This window comes from Bombina bombina, chromosome 3 (assembly GCF_027579735.1).
Source record: "Bombina bombina isolate aBomBom1 chromosome 3, aBomBom1.pri, whole genome shotgun sequence".
Taxonomy (NCBI): Eukaryota; Metazoa; Chordata; class Amphibia; order Anura; family Bombinatoridae; genus Bombina; species Bombina bombina.
In genome coordinates this window covers 1,229,178,328-1,229,199,988 of record NC_069501.1, presented here as the reverse complement: position 1 = coordinate 1,229,199,988, position 21,661 = coordinate 1,229,178,328, and the positions used below count along the sequence as shown (strand labels likewise).

General features: G+C 37.1%; 1 protein-coding gene across 2 annotated transcripts in view; it reads right to left on the bottom strand.

The window, feature by feature from the left end:
• Positions 1-4,473: 4,473 nt before the first annotated feature.
• Positions 4,474-21,661, bottom strand: part of MAP6 (microtubule associated protein 6) — a 67,741-nt gene continuing 50,553 nt past the window's right edge. For both annotated transcript variants that reach the window (XM_053705085.1, XM_053705084.1), the window contains exon 3: positions 4,474-4,946. In XM_053705085.1, coding sequence (XP_053561060.1) covers positions 4,737-4,946 — 210 coding nt within the window. In that variant the 3' untranslated portion in view covers positions 4,474-4,736. The remainder of the gene's footprint in view (positions 4,947-21,661) is intronic.

The window sequence follows — 21,661 nt, the reverse complement described above, 5'->3', positions numbered from 1 at the left end:
TGGATTTATAAAAAAAAAATGTTGTGTCACACAGTTTTTCCCCCATTTTTGTGATATTCAAGTATGTAACAGTGTGCGTTCGATAAACCCCAAAAACTGCATAGATTGCATGTGAAAATTCACAAAAGTGCTATTTTCATGCTTAATATGAGCAGTAACTTGCCGACGTCAGAGGTACACAGTAAGATATCATTAAAAAGAGTAAGTGCGTGCTCAGAACAGCAATGTTTATTGTCAAGAGACTTAGATCCTTCTGCGTGTAGCATGCATTTCAGATACAGAGAACACAATGTACCAGCATACTCTCAGTACAATAATTCACATTTTCACATTTCCTTTGAAATAAAAAGGGGGTATATTCACAATCAAGTGCACACACTTTGGTTTTCATACAAGTAAGACTGACTTGAAATACTTTGCCAAATTCTCATCGTTAGACTTAAATTCATAGCTGCCTTTGGCAGTTCCAACATGCTGAACAATACAAGTCACGCAATACATAGAGCTCCCTAGGGTTTTTTTTTTTGTCCCAGTGTACAACTGTTGCTATGACAACTGCATACTAAAAGCATTCCCCTGGCAGTTAGTACTAGAAAGTCATTGGGTTCTTCAATTTCCGCATTGTCTTTGTATTATTAACCCTTTAATGGCAAGCAAGGGCTGTAACGCAATGCGTTCCAGCCCTTCCTGACAACCAAGAGTTTAATCAACATGCTAATGTATTGTTTGCTCTAAAATAAACAATTTGTTCATTGACTCTTGCTTAGGTTCTTGTTGGAACAATGGGCATTTTTTACGTTTAATTATTTTTTAAACTAAAATTATTCTAATGTGTTACACTTTTTCTATGCAGAAAAAAATATATGTTTAATCCAACAACATAAATAAATAACACAGCATATCAAGTCATAATACACAGATTTCCCCCCCAAAATGGCTAAAAATGTCACTGATCCTCCTGTAATCAGTGATTTTTTTGAGGCAGTTTCATTAACATGTAGATCAACTGTACATCCCCTTTAAAGAGGGCATTTTATGAAAAATGTATAATAAAGGAATGTACCCTGCTCTACTTATTTAAGCAGTATTTCGTTTTTATAAGTCAATCTTTAAACGGGAAGTATGGCCTCCCAAATTTTCAGACTGTAAATGTTACATTTAGTGGCAGTACTCTATAATAAGCTTAACTGTAGTAAGAAATGTTTGTAATATCAAAAATCCTGCACCAATTCTGTTATTACACTAAGGAAACAGTTAGAGGAAGGTGCCTTTGACCAAATCCCCCCCCCCCCCCCCCGGGCGTAAGAAAATTGCTGAGAAGTAGGAGTACAATATAACTCTCCTGCCCTCCCTTTGAGTTTTGTATTATTGTCAAAGCATGTGAGCAGTAGTGGTAGCTCTCCCTGTTTTTTAGGTTAAATCATAATAGGCAGTTGGTGTTTTGGTACCTCCTGGGGTAAGTGGCCAGCAGATATAGTCATTGGACATGGGGTTTCTTGGAGAGACAATCATTTTATTTTTTATTATTGGGGAGGAGATGTCTAGAACCACTGGGGTCAATGAAAGTCATTTTATATTGATAATGTTATTTATGTCAGTTATTTACTGATGTTTATATATTTTGTTATCCGTAATTTTCTAATCAGCACGCAATGGGCAGTTTTGTGACCATACCCAGGTGTCACGCATCTTTATTCTGGGATAGGTGAAGGTTTATTGACTTGGGTGGGCTTGGAAGGCTTGAGAACCCATGATCTTTCCTTATAAGTAAAAACAATTAAATAAGCACAAATAAAATTAATAACTGCAATGAATACTGGGCATATATCTGTCTGTATCTTGGGAGAGAGGGCGGGTGAGTGAAAGAGAGCGAGAGAGAGGTAAAGAAAAAAAGAGAAATAGAAAGACAGGTATTTATGAGTCTCTAATCTAAATTTATTGACAACTAAGAGGCCTCAGTCTCAAGTAATTTATTTATGGAGTACTACAACAGAAACAGGCTCCCATACTCATTCTAATTGGAGAGACTTTGTCATATTTAATGAACTTAGGCCACTGTTGGATATATATTTGATTATCTTAAGATGGGATTAAGGAATTGCATAGGCGGTCATAAACTATCCATTAGGAACAGCTTGTACTAATACAAGAGCAGATCTTAGTCTTAATAAAACTTTTTCATGTTTTGTGTTTATTGTTCACTGGTCCCGGAAAAAAGTATGATCAAACAAAAAGTTGGAATATGCTTAAATGGGTTACTAAGATATAGTAATAAACAATTTCATAGGGAAAACAAATGATTTTTTATGCATATTATTTTGATAAAATGACATATTTTGAGGATCTGTAAGAACTTTATAAGGAATCACATCATCTTCTACTGTAATGTAATGCAATATTGTTTTCTTATTATAGTTTCTGTGCACATGAATATCACTTATAAAATATTTCTTTTTTAAAAATTAACCTTCTTTAGTACTTTTCTAAGCATTTAACATAAACAATCAATTATGGGTAGACTTGATGGGCCTTTTTGGTTCTTATCTACCGTCAAATTCTATGTTTCTAATCAGATATAATGAGTGATTTTTTCCAGCACTCTTTAAAAAAAACTAATTAAAAAATGTGTTAACCTTCTTTATTATTGTTAATGAATAATTTGTATTTAAAGGGACAATAAACCCAATTTTTTATTTCATGATTCAGGTAGAGCATGCAATTTTAAGCAACTTTCTAATTTACTCCTATTCAATTTTTCTTTGTTCTCTTGCTAAGGAGCCAGCCAATTTTTGGTTCAGTACCCCAGATAGCACTTGTTTATTAGTGCTGTCCAATCAGCAAGGACAACCCAGGTTGTGAACAAAACTGGGCCGGCTTCTAAACTTACATTCTTGATTTTCAAATAAAGATAGCAAGAGAATGAAGAAAAATTGATAATAGGAGTAAATTAGAAAGTTGCTTAAAATTGCATGCTCTATCTGAATCATGAAAGAAAAAATGTGGGTTCAGTGTCCCTTTAATGTCGTTTGTAAAAACAAAATATTGATATTACTAGCATTCACAAGAACAGCCTCAGTTACAACTATTCATAAAGTGCAGCATAATTATTCCCTAGGACAAAGTTCATTTTCCTAGGGGTGCAATTTCTCTTAAAAAGCCAGTGTTGTTTCAAGCGAAGTTACCTTAACTATGCACGTGCATCAAATGTGCATGCGTACAACCTGCTCTCTGTGTTTGGTCACGTGCACACTACTTAGTACACCTTGGTACCTTATAACTAAAGCAGCATTTTTTTAATGATTATTTTAAATAAAAAGAAATGGTTGCATTAATAATATACATGTAATATGGTTCAACTTTAATCAGAACCATTAATTAAGTTAAAAATATTACTTTTTATGAGAACTGGCTAAGTATAACATAAACAGAGGCTAGCGGGAAATGTAAGTTCCTCCTCAATGGATACTGAAGTATCATTTGCTCACTGACCAATATGGACAATTCACACTGTTTTATTGGAAGAGGGGAACAAGCCTTCACAAGCCTGATAAGAAAAAAACAAGTTTATTCAGCACTGGAACATCCATTTTACAAAAAAAAAAAAAAAAGAAAAGAAAAAGAAAGATATATATATATACAAATATTCTCTTTAAGATAGAACAAAGAAAGAAAATGTGTATAATGTTCTTTTAAAGGGGCATTGTATTAAAATATTCTATCATCCACATGAAAGCTCGTTATTTAAACATATTGACCTTTACATTGTCTAAATAAATATGAAGTAAAAGCTGTTTAAATTTAAACTGACATACCAGTATTAGTTGTGCATTTCCTACTAATGCTCGCTGACATATAGGTACTTCCTATATATTGGTCAGTTAACATTAGCAGGAAGTATTTATCCACCAATGAGCATTAGCAGGCAGTGGCTATCAACCAATCAGCATTAGCATCAAGTACCTACTCCAACCAATGAGCATTAACAGGAACTTGCTATCAACCAATAAGCATTAGTGGTAGGTACACAACCAATACTGTTGCGTTAGTAGGCATTTTATTTCAGACAGCTTTTAATTCACACTTCTTTGAAGCAAAAAAAAAAGAAGAAAAAGAAACAAATTAACATTTTAAATGCTGGTCTTTAATATGGATGACTAAAATAGTTTTTGTACAGTGTTCCTTTAAGGAAGATGATACCACATCCTTTCACATTTGTAATTATTTCTGGTACAGACATTTAACCCCTTGATTGCCAAAGAGGGCTACAGTGCATTGTGTGAGGGTGTGCTTTGTCGTCCTCTCTTGCAGCTCAAAATGAATTATTTGCAAAATCAGTTCCTACTATTGACTTCCACGTAGTGGTACATCTTACAACATCTAATGAGATATTTCTCAGGTAGGCAAGTCTGGTACACAAAGCAATACATTCTGATAATTAGCACCTTGAACAAGCATCTGAGTGGTCTGAGCCTATTCTGGATTTCAGATATTTATTTTCTGACCAAACAAATAACACTAAACACAAATAAATATACATATATATATATATAGCACTGAAGCATGAAATAATTTATATGTGAGATATATTCGGGGAAACCTGTGTAGATATCTAAGTTATGATGTCTACTCTGAGAGAAAAAAGATATATACTCTAGATCACAATCAAAGCAGATCAAAGTCTCTAATGCATTTTGTGGCCTTCAGAATATAAAATAAACAGTGTAAGTGCTATTAAATTACTCTTTTGCTTCAGCCAGTTTATTGTTCATCTCTTTGCTCTTTTCTTTGTCCTCTGGTTTTGTACTCGCGGTCGGGGTTGTTGTCTCAGGACCCTTCTTCTTTGAAACCCGGCCAGGAACGGTGGTCTTGTCTTTGGCCTTTTTCAATGGTTTATGGCTTGCGGTTATCTTTTTTGGTTTGGAAGTCTGAACACTAGGCTTTTCCACCTGGACAGACATACAGACAAACCACAAACACAGAAAACACACACAAAGAGGTGGAAAATATAGTTTAGAATATAGTTTAGAACATGGCTTTCAATAGATTGCTGTACTGTATCTTAGACTTAATCAGTGTATTAACCCCTTAGGTGCATCTTACTAATGCTTATTGGCTGAGAGGCACTTCCTACTTATAAGCCAATAAGTATTACTAAAAAATAACTAGCACTTCACATTCTCTCAGGGAACCCCCCAACTTTTTTTAAATGCTGCTGTTTCACGTGGATTATAGATTTTGTAGTAAAATGCCCCTCTACTTTAACTGTCCATACTTAAATAGCCAGATTAAGCTATTCAAATAACAACTTTATGGCAACAAGCAACAGATGTCACAGACAAAACATTTTTTTTTTATCAGAAAAGTAATTCAGGGAGTCAGAGTATCCCCCAGGGCCAGGGGACACTCCAATGCCAAATACAAAGCTAATCAAACAGATAATACATAGTTCTAAACAGAGTCCAAACTTGTATCCCCAAAAATGTATATATAATTATACATAATTATATTAGAATTGGTGCTTCAAAAAGTGTGCATATAAAAAGACTGTGCACAATTTAATAATAAATAGCTGTAAACTGGAAAGTGTTAAAATGTCATGCTCTATTGGATTCATGATAGTTTAACTTTAGTACAAAATTATCTTCACATTCTCAGCCACAGCAGAGACCAGGAACATGTGTTCAACCAGGTATTCTAAGGAGGTTATCCCTAGTTTACTTTGCAGTGGTAACATCCATATTATTTAACAATTCAAATTACTTAAGAACGGCTTCTGTATCCAAATGTTTTTCAGCTAGATTACAAGTTTTTGTCAGTAAGGCTGTGCGGTGCTAACGAGCCTTTTTTTCTTACCGCTTACTTAAGCCAACGCTGGTATTACAGGTTTTCTTCATCCGGCGTTAGCCTCAGAAAAGTGAGCGTTGAGCAAAATTTAGCTCCACATCTCACTGTAATACCAGCGCTGCTTACGGTAGCGGTAAACTGGCAAAACGTGCTTGTGCACAATTTTCCCATAGGAAACAATGGGGCTGAGCTGGCTGAAAAAAAACCTAACACCTGCAAAAAGCAGCGTTCACGTTCAGCTCCTAACGCAGCCCCATTGTTTCCTATTGGGAAATGAAAGTTATGTCTACACCTAACACCCTAACATGAGCCCCAATTCTAAGAACCCCTAATATTACACTTATTAACCCCTAATCTGCCGCCCCCAACATCGTCGACACCTACATTATATTATTAACCCCTAATCTGCCGCTCCAGACACCGCCGCCACCTACATTATAGTTATGAACCCCTAATCTGCCCCCCCCAACGTTGCCGCAACTATATTAAATTTATTAACCCCTAATCTGCTGCCGCCAATGTCGTTGCCACTATAATACATTTATTAACCCCTAAACCTAAGTCTAACCCTAACACCCCCCTAACTTAAATATAATTTAAATACATCTAAATAAATTTACTACAATTAAATAAATTATTCCTATTTAAAACTAAATACTTACCGATAAAATAAATCCTAAGCTAGCTACAATATAACTAATAGTTACTTTGTAGCTAGCTTAGGATTTATATTTATTTTACAGACAACTTTGTATTTATTTTAACTAGGTAGAATAGTTATTAAATAGTTATTAACTATTTAATAGCTACCTAGTTAAAATAAGTACAAATTTACCTGTAAAATAAATCCTAACCTAAATTACAATTACACCTAACACTACACTATCATTAAATTGATTACATAAATTACCTACAATTAACTACAATTAAATGAAATAAACTAAAGTACAAAAAAAACCCACTAAATGACAGAAAATAAAAAAGAATTACAATTTTTTAAACTAATTACACCTAATCTAATCCCCCTAATAAAATAAAAAAGCCCCCCAAAATAATAAAATTCCCTACCCTATACTAAATTACAAATAGCCCTTAAAAGGGCCTTTTGCGGGGCATTGCCCCAAAGTAATAAGCTCTTTTACCTGTAAAAAAAAAAGTTCTATCAGCCAATCGGAATTGAAGGGACACCATTTTGGATGATGTCACTTAAAGGAACCTTCATTCTTTAATCGCCGTCGGATGAAAGAGGATGCTCGCGTCGGATGTCTTCAAGATGGACCCGCTCCACTCCGGATGGAAAAAGATAGAAGATGCCTCCTGGATGAAGACTTCTGCTGCTTGGAGGACCTCTTCTGGCCTCTTCTGGCCGGACCGGATGAAGGTTTCTGCCCCTCTAGACGTCCACTTGTGCCCGGCTGGGTGAAGACGGCTCAAGGTAGGGTGATCTTCAAGGGGGTAGTGTTAGGTTTTTTTAAGGGGGGATTGGGTGGGTTTTAGAGTAGGGTTGGGTGTGCGGGTGGTGGGTTTTAATGTTGTGGGGGTATTGTCTTTTTTAAAAGAGCTGATTACTTTGGGGCAATGCCCCGCAAAAGGCCCTTTTAAGGGCTATTTGTAATTTAGCATAGGGTAGGGAATTTTATTATTTTGGGGGGCTTTTTTATTTTATTAGGGGGATTAGATTAGGTGTAATTAAAATTCTTGTAATTCTTTTTTTATTTTCTGTAATTTAGTGGGGGGGGTTTTGTACTTTAGTTTAATTTAATTGTAGTTAATTGTAGTTAATTGTAGGTAATTTATTTAATTAATTTAATGATAGTGTAGTGTTAGGTGTAATTGTAATTTAGGTTAGGATTTATTTTACAGGTAAATTTGTACTTATTTTAACTAGGAAGTTATTAAATAGTTAATAACTATTTAATAACTATTGTACCTAGTTAAAATAAATACAAAGTTGCCTGTAAAATAAAAATAAATCCTAATATAGCTACAATGTAACAATTAGTTATATTGTAGCTAGTTTAGGGTTTATTTTATCGGTAAGTATTTAGTTTTAAATAGGATTAATTTATTTAATAGTAGTACATTTATTTAGTTTTAGTTTAATTATATTTAAGTTAGGGGGGTGTTAGGGTTAGATTTAGGTTTAGGGATTAATAAATGTAATATAGTAGCGGTGACATTGGGGGCGGCAGATTAGGGGTTAATAAATGTAAGTAGGTGTCGGCGATGTTAGGGACGGCAGATTAGGGGTTAATAAAATTTAACTAGTGTTTGCGAGTGGGGAGTGCAGCGGTTTAGGGGTTAATAAATTTATTAAAGTGGCGGCGATGTCCGGTCGGCAGATTAGTGGTTAAACATTTTAGTTAAGTGTTTCCGATGTGGGGGGGCTTTGGTTTAGGGGTTAATATGTAGTTTATAGGTGTTAGTGTACTTTTTAGCACTTTAGTTAAGAGCTTTATGTTCTGGCGTTAGCCCATAAAACTCTTAACTACTGACTTTTAAATGCGGTAGGAGTCTTGCCAGGAGAGGGTGTACCGCTCACTTTTTCAGGGGATCGTAATACCAGCGTTAGGAAAATCCCATTAAAAAGATAGGATACGCAATTGACGTAAGGGGATTTGCGGTAAGCGAAAATCGCGAAAAAAAATGAGCGGTAGACCCTTTCCTGTCTGACTCGTAATACCAGCGGGCGTTAAAAAGCAGTGTTGGGACCCCTCAACGCTGCTTTTTAAGGCTAATGCAAGACTCGTAATCTAAACATTTGTTTTTTGTTTGCAATACAGTGCTTAAAGGGACAGTATACACCAAGTTTTATATAACTGCATGTATTAGACACTACTATAAAGAATAAAATGCACAGATAGTGATCTAAAAATCCAGTACAAAACCTTTTAAAAACTTACTTAGAAGCTCCCAGTTTAGCTCTGTTGATGAGGTTAGGCTGGGACACCCAGTGAAAGGGGCTGGCAAAACAAGAACAGTAGACAGCCCCCCCCCCTACCCCTTCCCTGCATATGAAAAGACAGATTATACAAACAGGAGCCGCAGATATCACTATCATCTAAAACTTTGGGGCTTGGTTAAGAATCTGAAAATCGGCACAATGTTATTAAAAAATAAGCAAAGCTATACCATTTTTATGAACATACTCCCAGATGGGCAATATAAATGGATCGTCAACAAAACTTTTATGCAAAGAAAAATCTAGTGTATAATGTCCCTTTAATTGTTTAACTTGCCCATAACCAAGTTTCATTTTACAGCGTTCCTATCTTTATTGAGGAAGCAGTTCCTAGTAGTAAGAAGAAACTTGAGTTTAAAGGGACATCACACTGTAAAATTGTTTTTATATTAATGTATTTATATATTTGTGTATATGAAATAGCTGGTTTTGTGCTTTTAAACCACAGCCTATTACAATGGGTTGAGCGTCAGGTAGTATCATATCTCATTATGTTATCACTTTGTGTACACACACACTAGCTTCCTTATCTTATATTTGTCTGTAAAACTAAAGCTCAATACATAGAGAGAACAATGGAAAAAAAGCATTTTATTACCTAACTATCCTGCACCCCACTGGGAGTGTTATTTCTGCTGATGGCTGTGTTTACTTAGGCTATTCAATAGCTGAGACTCCAGTATCAAATCTTTCAGTATAGGTTGGGAAACCACAAGCTAAATCAGCTATTTCAAAGGCTGAAATAGGGGTAAAGGAGCTACTTGTAAACAATTTAATATACTCCAGCAGGTAAAAGGGATCATTGAAACAATTTAAATGGGAGAACATTTTTGGGTGAACTGTCCCTTTAAACTTGCTTTCTTGTGGCATTCAGTGTCTGCTGGGTTTCTGTGTGCTTTTAGCGCATAGTCCCAGGAAGGATGAATAAAACATGCCAATAAAACATGCCTATGCATGTTTCAGTAGAAATACGTTGTGCAATGGGACATATTAACTGGAAAATGTTTTCTATAAACAGACTGTATGGCCTGGACTCGAGTACATTAAAACTCCCTTGCAAAAGCATCCTTTTTGTCTCCCTTGTTTTCTAAGCCATTCTCATCCATAAAAAGAACTGCCATTTTGCTAAAAAAAAAGATAGTTTTCAATGTAGCTTTTCACAAGTATTTTCACAGACCTTCAATAGGTAAAAGTATGGCTTCTAATTGATTCAGCAATACTGATAACTATATAGTGTATTTGAATGCAGGTTTTGTTTGCTTAAAGGGACATTATACACTAGATTTGTCTTTGAATAAATGTTTTGTAGATGATCCATTTATATAGCGTATATACAGCTTTTTCTTAAAAAAAACTAACGCTTAGATTACGAGTCTTGCGTTAGCCTTAAAAAGCTTTTTAACGCCCACTGGTATTACGAGTCTGGCAGGTACAGGTGTACCGCTCACTTTTTTTCTGCGACTCGATCATACCACAAATCCACTTACGTCAATTGCGTATCCTATCTTTTTAATGGGATTTGCCTAACGCCGGTATTACGAGTCTTGGAAAAAGTGAGTGGTAGACCCTCTCCTGTCAAGACTCCTACTGCATTTAAAAGTCAGTAGTTAAGAGTTTTATGGGCTAACGCAGTAACATAAAACTCTTAACTAAAGTGATAAAAAGTACACTAACACCCATAAACTACCTATTAACCCCTAAACCAAGGCCCCCCCGTACATCGCAAACACTTAATTACATTTTTTAAACCCTAATCTGCTGACCGGACATCGCCGCCACTGTAATAAATGTATTAACCCCTAAACTGCCGCACTCCCGCATTGCAAACACTAGTTAAATTTTATTAACCCCTAATCTGCGGTCCCTAACATCGCCGACACCTACCTACATTCATTAACCCTTAATCTGCCGCCCCCAATGTCTCCGCCACTATATTAAATGTATTAACCCCTAAAACTAAGTCTAACCCTAACCCTAACCCCCCCTAACTTAAATATAATTTAAAATAATAAAAAAAATTTACTACAATTAAATAAATTATTCCTATTTAAAACTAAATACTTACCCATAAAATAAACCCTAAGATAGCTACAATATAACTAATAATTACATTGCAGCTATCTAAGGGTTTATTTTTATTTTACAGGCAACTTTGTATTTATTTTAACTAGGTACAATAGTTATTAAATAGTTATTAACTATTTAATAACTTCCTAGTTAAAATAAGTACAAATTTACATGTAAAATAAACCCTAACCTACGTTACAATTACACCTAAGACTACACTATAATTAAATAAATTACCTAAATTAACTACAATTAATTACAATTAAATTAAATAAACTAAAGTAGGGAAAACATTTTTTTTTACAGAAAATAATAAAATAATTACAAGAATTTTAAAATAATTACACCTAATCTAATCCTAATAAAATAAAAAAGCCCCCCAAAATAATAAAAATATCTACCCTATACTAAATTACAAATAGCCCTTAAAAGGGCCTTTTGCAGGGCATTTCCCCAAAGTAATCAGCTCTTTTACCTGTAAAAAAAAATACAATACCCCCTCAACATTAAAACCCACCACCCACATACCCAACCCTACTCTACAACCCACCTAATCGCCCCTTAATAAAACCTCACACTAACCCCTTGAAGATCACCCTACCTTGAGACGTCTTCACCCAACCGGGCAGAAGTGATCCTCCAGACGGCCAGAAGTCTTCATCCGATCCGGGCAGAAGAGGACCTCCAGACGGAACAGCGAATAGAATGCAAGCTCAATCCTATTGGCTGATTGGATCAGCCAATAGGATTTTTTCTACCTTAATTCTGATTGGCTGATAGAATTCTATCAGCCAATCGGAATTGAAGGGACGCCATCTTGGATGACGTTACTTAAAGGTACCGTCATTTAGCGTTAGTCGTTGAATGGAAGAGGATGCTCCGCATCGGATGTCTTGAATATGGACCAACTCCGCTCCGGATGGATGAAGATAGAAGATGCCGCCTGGATGAAGATTTCTGGCCGTCTGGAGGACAACTTCTGCCCAGTTGGGTGAAGACGTCTCAAGGTAGAGTGATCTTCAAGGGGTTAGTGTTGGGATTTATTAAGGGGGGATTGGGTGGGTTTTAGAGTAGGGTTGGGTGTGTGGGTGGTGGGTTGTAAATGTTGGGGGGTATTGTATTTTTTTTTACAGGTAAAAGAGCTGATTACTTTGGGGCAATGACCCGCAAAAAGGCCCTTTTAAGGGCTATTTGTAATTTAGTATAGGGAAGGCCATTTTTTTATTTTTAGGGAACTCCTAATGCAGCCCCATTGATTCCTATGGGGAAACACATTTATGTCTACACCTAACACCCTAACATGAACCCCGAGTCTAAACACCCCTAATCTTACACTTATTAACCTCTAATCTGCCGTCCCCAACATTGTCGCCACCTACATTATAATTATTAACCCCTACTCTGCCGCTCCGGACACCGCCGCCACCTACATTATCCCTATGAACCCCTAATCTTATGCCCCTGACATCGCCGTACCCTACATTTTATTTATTTACCCCTAATCTGCCCCCCAACATCGCCACAACCTAACTGCATTTCTTAACCCCTAATCTGCCGCTGCCAAAGTCGCCGCCACTATAATAAAGTTATTAACCCCTAAACCTAAGTCTAACCCTAAGTCTAACCCCCCTAATTTAAATATAATTTAAATTAAACGAAATAAAATAACTACAATAAACTAAATTAATCCTATTTAAAACGAAATACTTACCTATAAAATAAACCATAAGAGAGCTACAATATAACTAATAGTTACATTGTAGCTATCTTAGGATTTATATTTATTTTACAGGCAAGTTTGTATTTATTTTAACTAGGTACAATAGTTATTAAATAATTATTAATTATTTAATAGCTACCTAGTTAAAATAAATACAACTTTACCTGTAAAATAAATCCTAACCTAAATTACAATTAAAACTAACACTAACACAATAATTAAATTAATTACATAAACTAACTACAATTAACTACAATTAAAATAAATAAACTAAAGTACAAAAAAAACAACACTAAATTACAGAAAATAAAAAAATAATTACAAGAATTTTAAACTAATTACACCTACTCTAATCCCTCTAATAAAATAAAAAAAATAAAAAAATTCCCTACCCTATACTAAATTAAAAATAGCCCTTAAATAGCCCAGGGCATTGCACCAAAGTAATCAGCTCTTTTACCTGTAAAAAAAAAAAAAGACAATACCCCCCCAACATTAAAACCCACCACCCACACACCCAACCCTACTCTAAAACCCACCCAATCCCCCCTTAAAAAACCTAACATTACCACCTTGAAGATCACCCTACCTTGAGACGTCTTCACCCAGCCGGGCACAAGTGGACCTCCAGAGCGGCAGAAGTCTTCATCTAATCCGGGCAGAAAAGGTCCTCCAAGCGGCAGAAGTCTTCATCCAGACGCATCTTCTATCTTCATCCATCTGGAGCGGAGTGGTCCATCTTCAATCCAGCCGGCGCGGAGCATCCTCTTCAAACAAAGTCCAAGCGAAGAATGAAGGTTCCTTTAAATTACGTCATCCAAGATGGCGTCCCTTGAATTCCGATTGGATGATTGGATACTATCAGCCAATCGGAATTAAGGTAGGAAAAATCCTATTGGCTGATCCAATCAGCCAATAGGATTGATAGTAGCGGCAACGTTGGGGCGGCAGATTAGGGGTTAATAAATGTAGATAGGTGTCGGCGATGTTAGGGACGGCAGATTAGGGGTTAGTAAAATTTAACTAGGCAGGAGTGCGGCGGTTTTGGGGTTATTATTTTTATTACAGTGGCGGCGATGTCCGGTCAGCAGATTAGGGGTTAAAAATTTTATTTAAATGTTTGAGATGTGGGGGGGAGGGCTCGGTTTAGGGGTTAATAGGTAGTTTATGGGTGTTAGTGTACTTTTTAGCACTTTAGTTAAGAGTTTTATGTTACAGCGTTAGCCCATAAAACTCTTAACTACTGACTTTTAAATGCGGTAGGAGTCTTGACAGGAGAGGGTGTACCGCTCACTTCTTCCATGACTCGTAATACCGGCGTTAGGCAAATCCCATTAAAAAGATAGGATACGCAATTGACGTAAGGGGATTTGCGGTATGCTCAAGTCACAGAAAAAAAGTGAGCGGTACACCTGTACCTGCAAGACTCGTAATATCAGCGGGTCTTAAAAAGCAGCATTGGGACCTCTCAATGCTGCTTTTTAAGGCTAACGCAAGACTCGTAATCTAGCAGCTTGTTAGGTGGGATCAGACTGATATACTTCAGAAAAATTCTCCTCTGTGAAAAGCACAATTGGGTTAAAAGAGGATGCACATAAGAAGTAGCTCACCATATAAAAAGCTACTGAGCTGCTGTTCATTCCTGGTAGAGCTCTTCTCTTTCTGTATGCATTTGACCATGGAAAGTCTCCCTAATGGTGATGGGGAAAACAGACATGGGCTCCATGCCCAAATGTGGTTTGAGGGATATGGCTGCACCTCACTGATAAGCCCCAAGAAAGGCTGAAACAACCACCTAGGGTTGTCATGTTCCTTGTTCAGAGGAGGATTACCTGGTATTTCGGGGCTTGACTGACCTTGCTAGGCAGGATCAGACTGATATACTTCAGGAAAGTTCTCTGATAAAAGCACAATAAGACTAGAAGAGGCTGCTCCTAGGAGGTAACTCACCATAGAACAAGCTACTGAGCTGTTGTTTGTTCCAGGTAGAGCTCTTTTCTTTCTGTATGCATAAACTATTTTCTAGCTGCAAACACTTTATCTGAGATACGTGTGGGCATACAGATGGCATAAAGGAGTTCTATGAACATGCACTTTATCCAAGGTTGTTGGGCCTACAGTTGCCATAAAGTAGTTGCTACATAATACTTTATCTGAGTTCTGTGTGGGCATATAACTGGAATTAATCTGAGGTGTTTTTGTCTAATATCAGATAAGACCTTCAAAAAACACAGTTTAAATGGACACTCAAGTTAAAATTAAAGTTTCATGATTCAGATAAAGCATGCAATTTAAAAAAAAACAACTTTCCAATATATGTCCATTATCAAAATGTGCACAATCTTTATATATACACATTTTCTGAGGCTCCAGCTCCAACTGAGCATGTGCAACGTGCATAGTATATACAATATTACATTTTGTGATTTACTGAAGGTTGTCAAATGATGCAGGGGACAGGAAAATTAGATTAAGTTTGAAATTTGCCAGAAACTATTCTATTGCTAATTTAAAATTCAAGTAAGTGCTATTGCGTTGTCTTTTTATTGTGTATTTTTCAGTTATCCAATTTGACTGTATTTAGTGGCCCTTTAATCATGAAATGCTGGGAAATTCTCCTGTAAACAAGACAAAAACAACTGACCTCAGATATATGTCATAGTGCCAGTGTTCTAATTAATGTAGCACTGCACAAATTGATTATATACTGTATGTCTAGCGCTGCAGAATCTGTTGGCACTCTACAAATATCCGATAATATATATATAAGAAAAAGAGGGGTTGTTGTCAGCAACACCAGTATTCCCCATTAAGGGCAAGTACAATTACCTGTGTTTAAATTACTTCCAGGCAATCAGTGCACGAAGAAAGTTACAATTTAAATACAGAATATATGAGAAAAAGGAGACTCTCCTACCCAGCACTCACTAATCCCTAATTCGTAATAAATGGATAAAGCTACCCAGAGAAATAAGGCAATTGGCACAGCAATCAATCACAATAATATAAATCACAGCAAATTAAAAAATGTGGAACAAAATAGCATTTATTTGATAGCAGTCATAAGAGCGGCTATACTTAAATCAATAATATAACCCCACATAATTCCATAATGCACTAATGGGAAAAAAAAGAGAGCTCTCAAAAAAAAAAAGAAGAAAAAATATATATTCAATTCAAAGTCTCAACATCCTGTTACAGCACAGGAACCAGCAATTGAACAAATAGTTCCCAAAATAGAAACACTGAACTCATTGAGGTTAATATATGATATGAGATGTGTTAGGAGACAAATACAGCATAGGCCCTTCACTATTGCAAAAGTGCTCACGCAGGGAGCTATGGGCAATCAAAGCTGTATATAATGCTTGTGTGTCAATCCCTCAATAGGGTTAGGTACTCACTCATACCCCCAGGGAAGCAATACTTCACTGCTGCTGTAAGATTTTCTCCGCCATAGCGGTCAGCATTCAGGACTGTTGGGGATCCCACTGTCGTGGTACCACACCTCCAAACCCTTTCCAGGTAACTTGGGTTATCCACCTAGTGTGTTATCCTCCCCAACAGGTGCATCCTCCAGCGGTTTGAAGTGAATTGAATCAACTCGTAGTAGCAAAGCTTTCTGACACGTCCTCTACGGTCTCTAGATAAATTTGGCCTGCTCGACTGTGTATCAAAACGTCAGCCAGCTATGCACGTTTCACCCCTAAGGCTCTGGGGCTTCTTCGGCTCCAAAAACAATCATGTTTGAGTAATTGTTCACACTATCCTTATAGGGAGAGACTGGAGGAAAACTCCTCCCTTAATGAAGCCATTTATTCATTTCATCTGGGGTGAAATAGTAACTATAACTTATTTAATTGATACTACATTGTTGATCTTACATAAACTTATATAATAGATACAATTTTACAGGATGTTTATCCCAATTTTGTTTGATATTGAGTAACTCATTTTTACGCTGTGAATGTTTCCAAATTCATTTCATATATACATTTTAAACTTAACATATGGTTATAAATCATCATAAGTTACATATAGTGAGAATTCATCATCATCTTGCAATTCAATAGACTTGATAAGCAAACTTGGTTGCTTGGCAGGGTTATATTATCCCTAAAATTAATCAACAGCATCTGTAATTAAAAAAAAACTGCCTTCAGTGTTTCTATTTTGGGAACTGTTTGTTCAATTGCTGGTTCCTGTGCAGGATTTTGAGACTTTGAATTGAATATATATATATTATTTTTTTTTGAGAGCTCTCTCTTTTTTTCCCATTAGTGCACTATGGAATTATGTGGGGTTATATTATTGATTGAAGTATAGCCGCTCTTATGACTGTTATCAAATAAATACTATCTTGTTCCACATTTTTTAATTTACTGTGATTTATATTATTGTGATTGATTGCTGTGCCAATTGCCTTCTTTCTCTGGGTGGCTTAATCCATTTATTACAAATTAGGGATTAGTGAGTGCTGGGTAGGAGAGTTTCCTTTTTTCATATATATATATATAATGTGACAGAAAGCAAGGCCTGGTTATAAATGGAAGATATTTAAGACCAAGCATTGTACATGCTTTTTCTCCTTTCAGTTAAAACCCCAGGGAGAAAGAGTGTGTATTTGATTATGTAGTTGATAAACTGTGTTCTGGGTCCCTGGGGTTTGGGATAATTGGAGAGAGGGTGGGCCATTATCCCAGACAGCTGTGAAGCTGTCCAGCAGCTAATCACAGGTGTGGCTAATTAGAAGTTGTGAGGGTTTAAATAGCAGCCTCACTTAGGCCTTGAGAGAGAGTTACACAGCTACAGAAGCTGGTGTGTGTGTTTGTTACACTGTGTAAAAGACTTTTGTTCCTGTGAACTGTAAAAGGACATTATTTTTACAAAGCACTTGTGGAATGCTCTGAAGTGCTGGGACACATTTAAAAGTACTTAACTTTGCTGCAGAGGAAGGATTTCCCTCTTTTGAAAATGAACTGCCTGTTTGTTATTGCTGTGAAAAATAAAGCCTTTTAAACTACAGTGGATTGTCCTGTGCTGCATTTGTGCCCTAGAAGACCGTGGTTAAAAGTGTTTACTGTTACACTTGGTGGAGAATGCGGGCAACCACGTTGTAAGTCTGTGGACATAATAATCTGCAAGCAACATGGAGGAAGTCATTAAAGCTTTGATCCATTCTGATGCTATACAGCAGGAGACTAATAGAAAAGCTGCTGAAAATAGTGCAGCACTGCAACAGTTGGTCTTGGCCCAGTCAGAGAGTGCTATGCTGCTGGCTAAATCACAGAAGGAGAATACTGAATTGTTGATACAACAGATGGCTGCTGTGCAAGCTGAGACATTCAGGAAGACCTGGGAGGAGCAGCAAAGTGTTACACAGACTCTGCAACGAGAGGTTCAAGCCAGATCAGAAAGACTGAACTCTGAATATGTTGGTGGCAGCCAAGGTTCCAGAGTAATAAGGGCTAGTCATTATCTTCAAAAAATTACAGCAGCTGATGATGTTGAGGCGTATCTTTTGGCATTTGAACGCACAGCAGAAAGAGAAAAATGGCCGACAGTTGAGTGGGCGAGTATACTTGCGCCATTTCTTAGTGGTGAACCTCAGAAGGCCTACTTTGATTTAGAGCCAGCACAAGCCAGTGACTATGAGAAATTGAAAGCAGAAATCCTTGCACGCCTGGGGGTGACTTCGGCAGTCCGTGCACAAAGATTCCATTCCTGGATGTTTTCATCTCATAATGCTGCAAGATCCCAGATGTTCGACCTTATACACCTTGCCAGGAAGTGGCTGCAACCAGAGGTTAATTTGGCTACCAAAATAGTGGAACTACTGGTGATGGACCGGTTTCAGCATGGATTACCTGCTTCCCTGCGGCGGTGGGTTAATCAAGGTGATACTCAAACAGCGGATCAGTTGATTGTATTGGTCGAAAGATTTATAGCTTCAGGAGAAGTTTTGCAACAATCTTCAATGGATCAGCCCCACAATCCCAAGTCCCAGAGCTCTACAAGAACTGGTAAGACTGTTCAGGGGATAAAGGGGATAAGAGAGCAGCAGGTGTATAGGCAAAACACCAGAGACATTTCCCCAGGAATTAAGGAAACATTTAAATATAACCAACCTGTAAGATGTTTTAAATGTAATGAGGTTGGGCATATTGCTAGAGACTGTGATAAAGATGAATTTATGGACTGTAATGTTGCACATTCACTATTGTCTAATAGCAACAGCTCTGTTAATAATGCTTCCCATTGGTGTACTGTGACGGTTAATGGTAAAGTGTCTAGGGCTTTGCTTGATTCAGGAAGTATGGTCACACTAGTGGCTAAATCTTTAGTACCAGATGCAGTATTAGATTATGGGAAAAAAAATGGGAATTGTCTGTGTTCATGGAGATAAACGGGAATATCCTACAGCTGAGGTGGAGATTGAGACTCAGTGTGGTAAATTAAAATATTGTGTTGGTGTAGTACCAAATTTAGCCCATGAGGTGGTGATAGGGAGAAATTTTCCAAAATTTCTGGAGTTATGGGAATCTCCAGAAATATGTCAAACTTCTGATATTTATGTATTTCCTTTCTCTGAAACTGATTTTGAAGGGGGTTCCATTGAAAAGAAGAAAAATAAGATTTATTGCCCTATGCCTGTATTAGTAGGTGATCAACCTTCTCAGAGTAATGAAGTACCAAGTACTAGCTCGGAAAATATTGATGATTTGATAGATCTGGTTGGTGGCCCTGGTAAGTTTAAAAAAGCCCAATGGGAGGATCCAACATTGGTAGAGCCAAGAAATAATATCAGGGTTATAAATGATGTTAATTACAAAGTAAGTCAGCCAGGGAGAAGGAAACCTGAGCAAATATATCATATAAATCTGTTAAAATCTTGGAAATATAGGAAAGTTTTAGTTACCTTAAAACCTACAGAACTCCCTGTCACTGAACCAGAGGTAAATATATCGGAAACCCTATCTGTACATCAGAAGCGAGAGGTCAAGGATTTTATTAGAATGAACAAAGAGGTATTTTCTGTGGTACAGGGGAAAAACTAATGTTATTAAGCATGACATAATAACAGAACCAGGGAAGAAGGTCTGCCTTAAACCCTATAGGGTCCCTGAGGCTCATAGAAAGGCTATTAAACTGGAGGTAGAACAAATGTTAAAGCTTGGGGTAATCGAGGAATCACAAAGTGAGTGGAACAGTCCAATCGTGCTTGTTCCAAAGCCGGATGGTTCATTAAGGTTCTGTAATGACTTTCGTAAGCTTAATTGTGTTTCCAAATTTGACACCTACCCAATGCCTAGAGTAGATGAGTTGATAGAAAAGCTAGGAAAAGCACGTTATCTCACTACAATTGATTTAGCAAAAGGGTATTGGCAGGTGCCTCTCACTAGTCAAGCAAAAGAAAAGACAGCTTTTTCAACCCCAGAGGGCTTATTTCAGTATACGGTGTTGCCATTTGGTTTACATGGGGCCCCGGCAACATTCCAGAGGATGATGGATAGAATTCTGAACCCCCATGTTCGTTATGCGGCAGCATATTTGGATGATGTTATAATTTATAGTACAGATTGGGAATCCCATCTTCCAAAAGTTCAAGCAGTACTTGATGCAATACGGTCCGCTGGGTTAACTGCCAATCCTGCAAAATGTACTGTTGGTTTACAGGAAGCTAAGTACTTGGGTTATACTATTGGTAGAGGATTAGTTAAACCTCAGACAACAAAAGTAGAGGCCATACAGAAGTGGCCACAGCCTCTAACTAAAAAACAAGTAAGAGCATTTATTGGGATAACTAGTTATTATAGAAGGTTTATCCCGAATTTCGCTACAATTGCGGCACCCTTGACAGATCTCACAAAAGCAAGGGCCCCAATTATGATAAAATGGTCCCCAGAAGCAGAACAAGCTTTTAAGCATTTGAAAGATGCCCTTTGTGCCCATCCAGTTTTGGTAACCCCCAATTTCGCTAAAGATTTTATTGTACAGACAGATGCCTCTGATGTTGGTTTAGGAGCAGTTCTCTCGCAGGAGTGTCAGGGAGAAGAGCATCCTGTCCTTTTCCTAAGCAGAAAACTTATTTCACCGGAAAAGAACTATTCTATAGTGGAGAAAGAATGCCTTGCCATTAAGTGGGCTTTAGAGACCCTTAGGTACTATCTGTTGGGAAGAAAATTTAAATTAATAACAGATCATGCTCCTCTCACATGGATGAGTCAGAATAAGGAAACAAATTCAAGGGTTACTAGGTGGTTTATTAGCTTGCAACCCTTCAATTTTACTGTTGAGCACAGGGCTGGTCTTTTGCAGGGCAATGCTGATGGTTTGTCTCGGGTACATTCATTGACGTCCATGGTCGCTCAACCCACTGGGTGTGAGCTGGGGGGGAGGATATGTGACAGAAAGCAAGGCCTGGTTATAAATGAAAGATATTTAAGACCAAGCATTGTACATGCTATTTCTCCTTTCAGTTAAAACCCCAGGGAGAAAGAGTGTGTATTTGATTATGCAGTTGATAAACTGTGTTCTGGGTCCCTGGGGTTTGGGATAATTGGAGAGAGGGTGGGCCATTATCCCAGACAGCTGTGAAGCTGTCCAGCAGCTAATCACAGGTGTGGCTAATTAGAAGTTGTGAGGGTTTAAATAGCAGCCTCACTTAGGCCTTGAGAGAGAGTTACACAGCTACAGAAGCTGGTGTGTGTGTTTGTTACACTGTGTAAAAGACTTTTGTTCCTGTGAACTGTAAAAGGACATTATTTTTACAAAGCACTTGTGGAATGCTCTGAAGTGCTGGGACACATTTAAAAGTACTTAACTTTGCTGCAGAGGAAGGATTTCCCTCTTTTGAAAATGAACTGCCTGTTTGTTATTGCTGTGAAAAATAAAGCCTTTTAAACTACAGTGGATTGTCCTGTGCTGCATTTGTGCCCTAGAAGACCGTGGTTAAAAGTGTTTCCTGTTACAATATACACACACACACACACACATATATATATATATATATATATATATATATATATATACACACACACACATATATATAAATATATATATACACA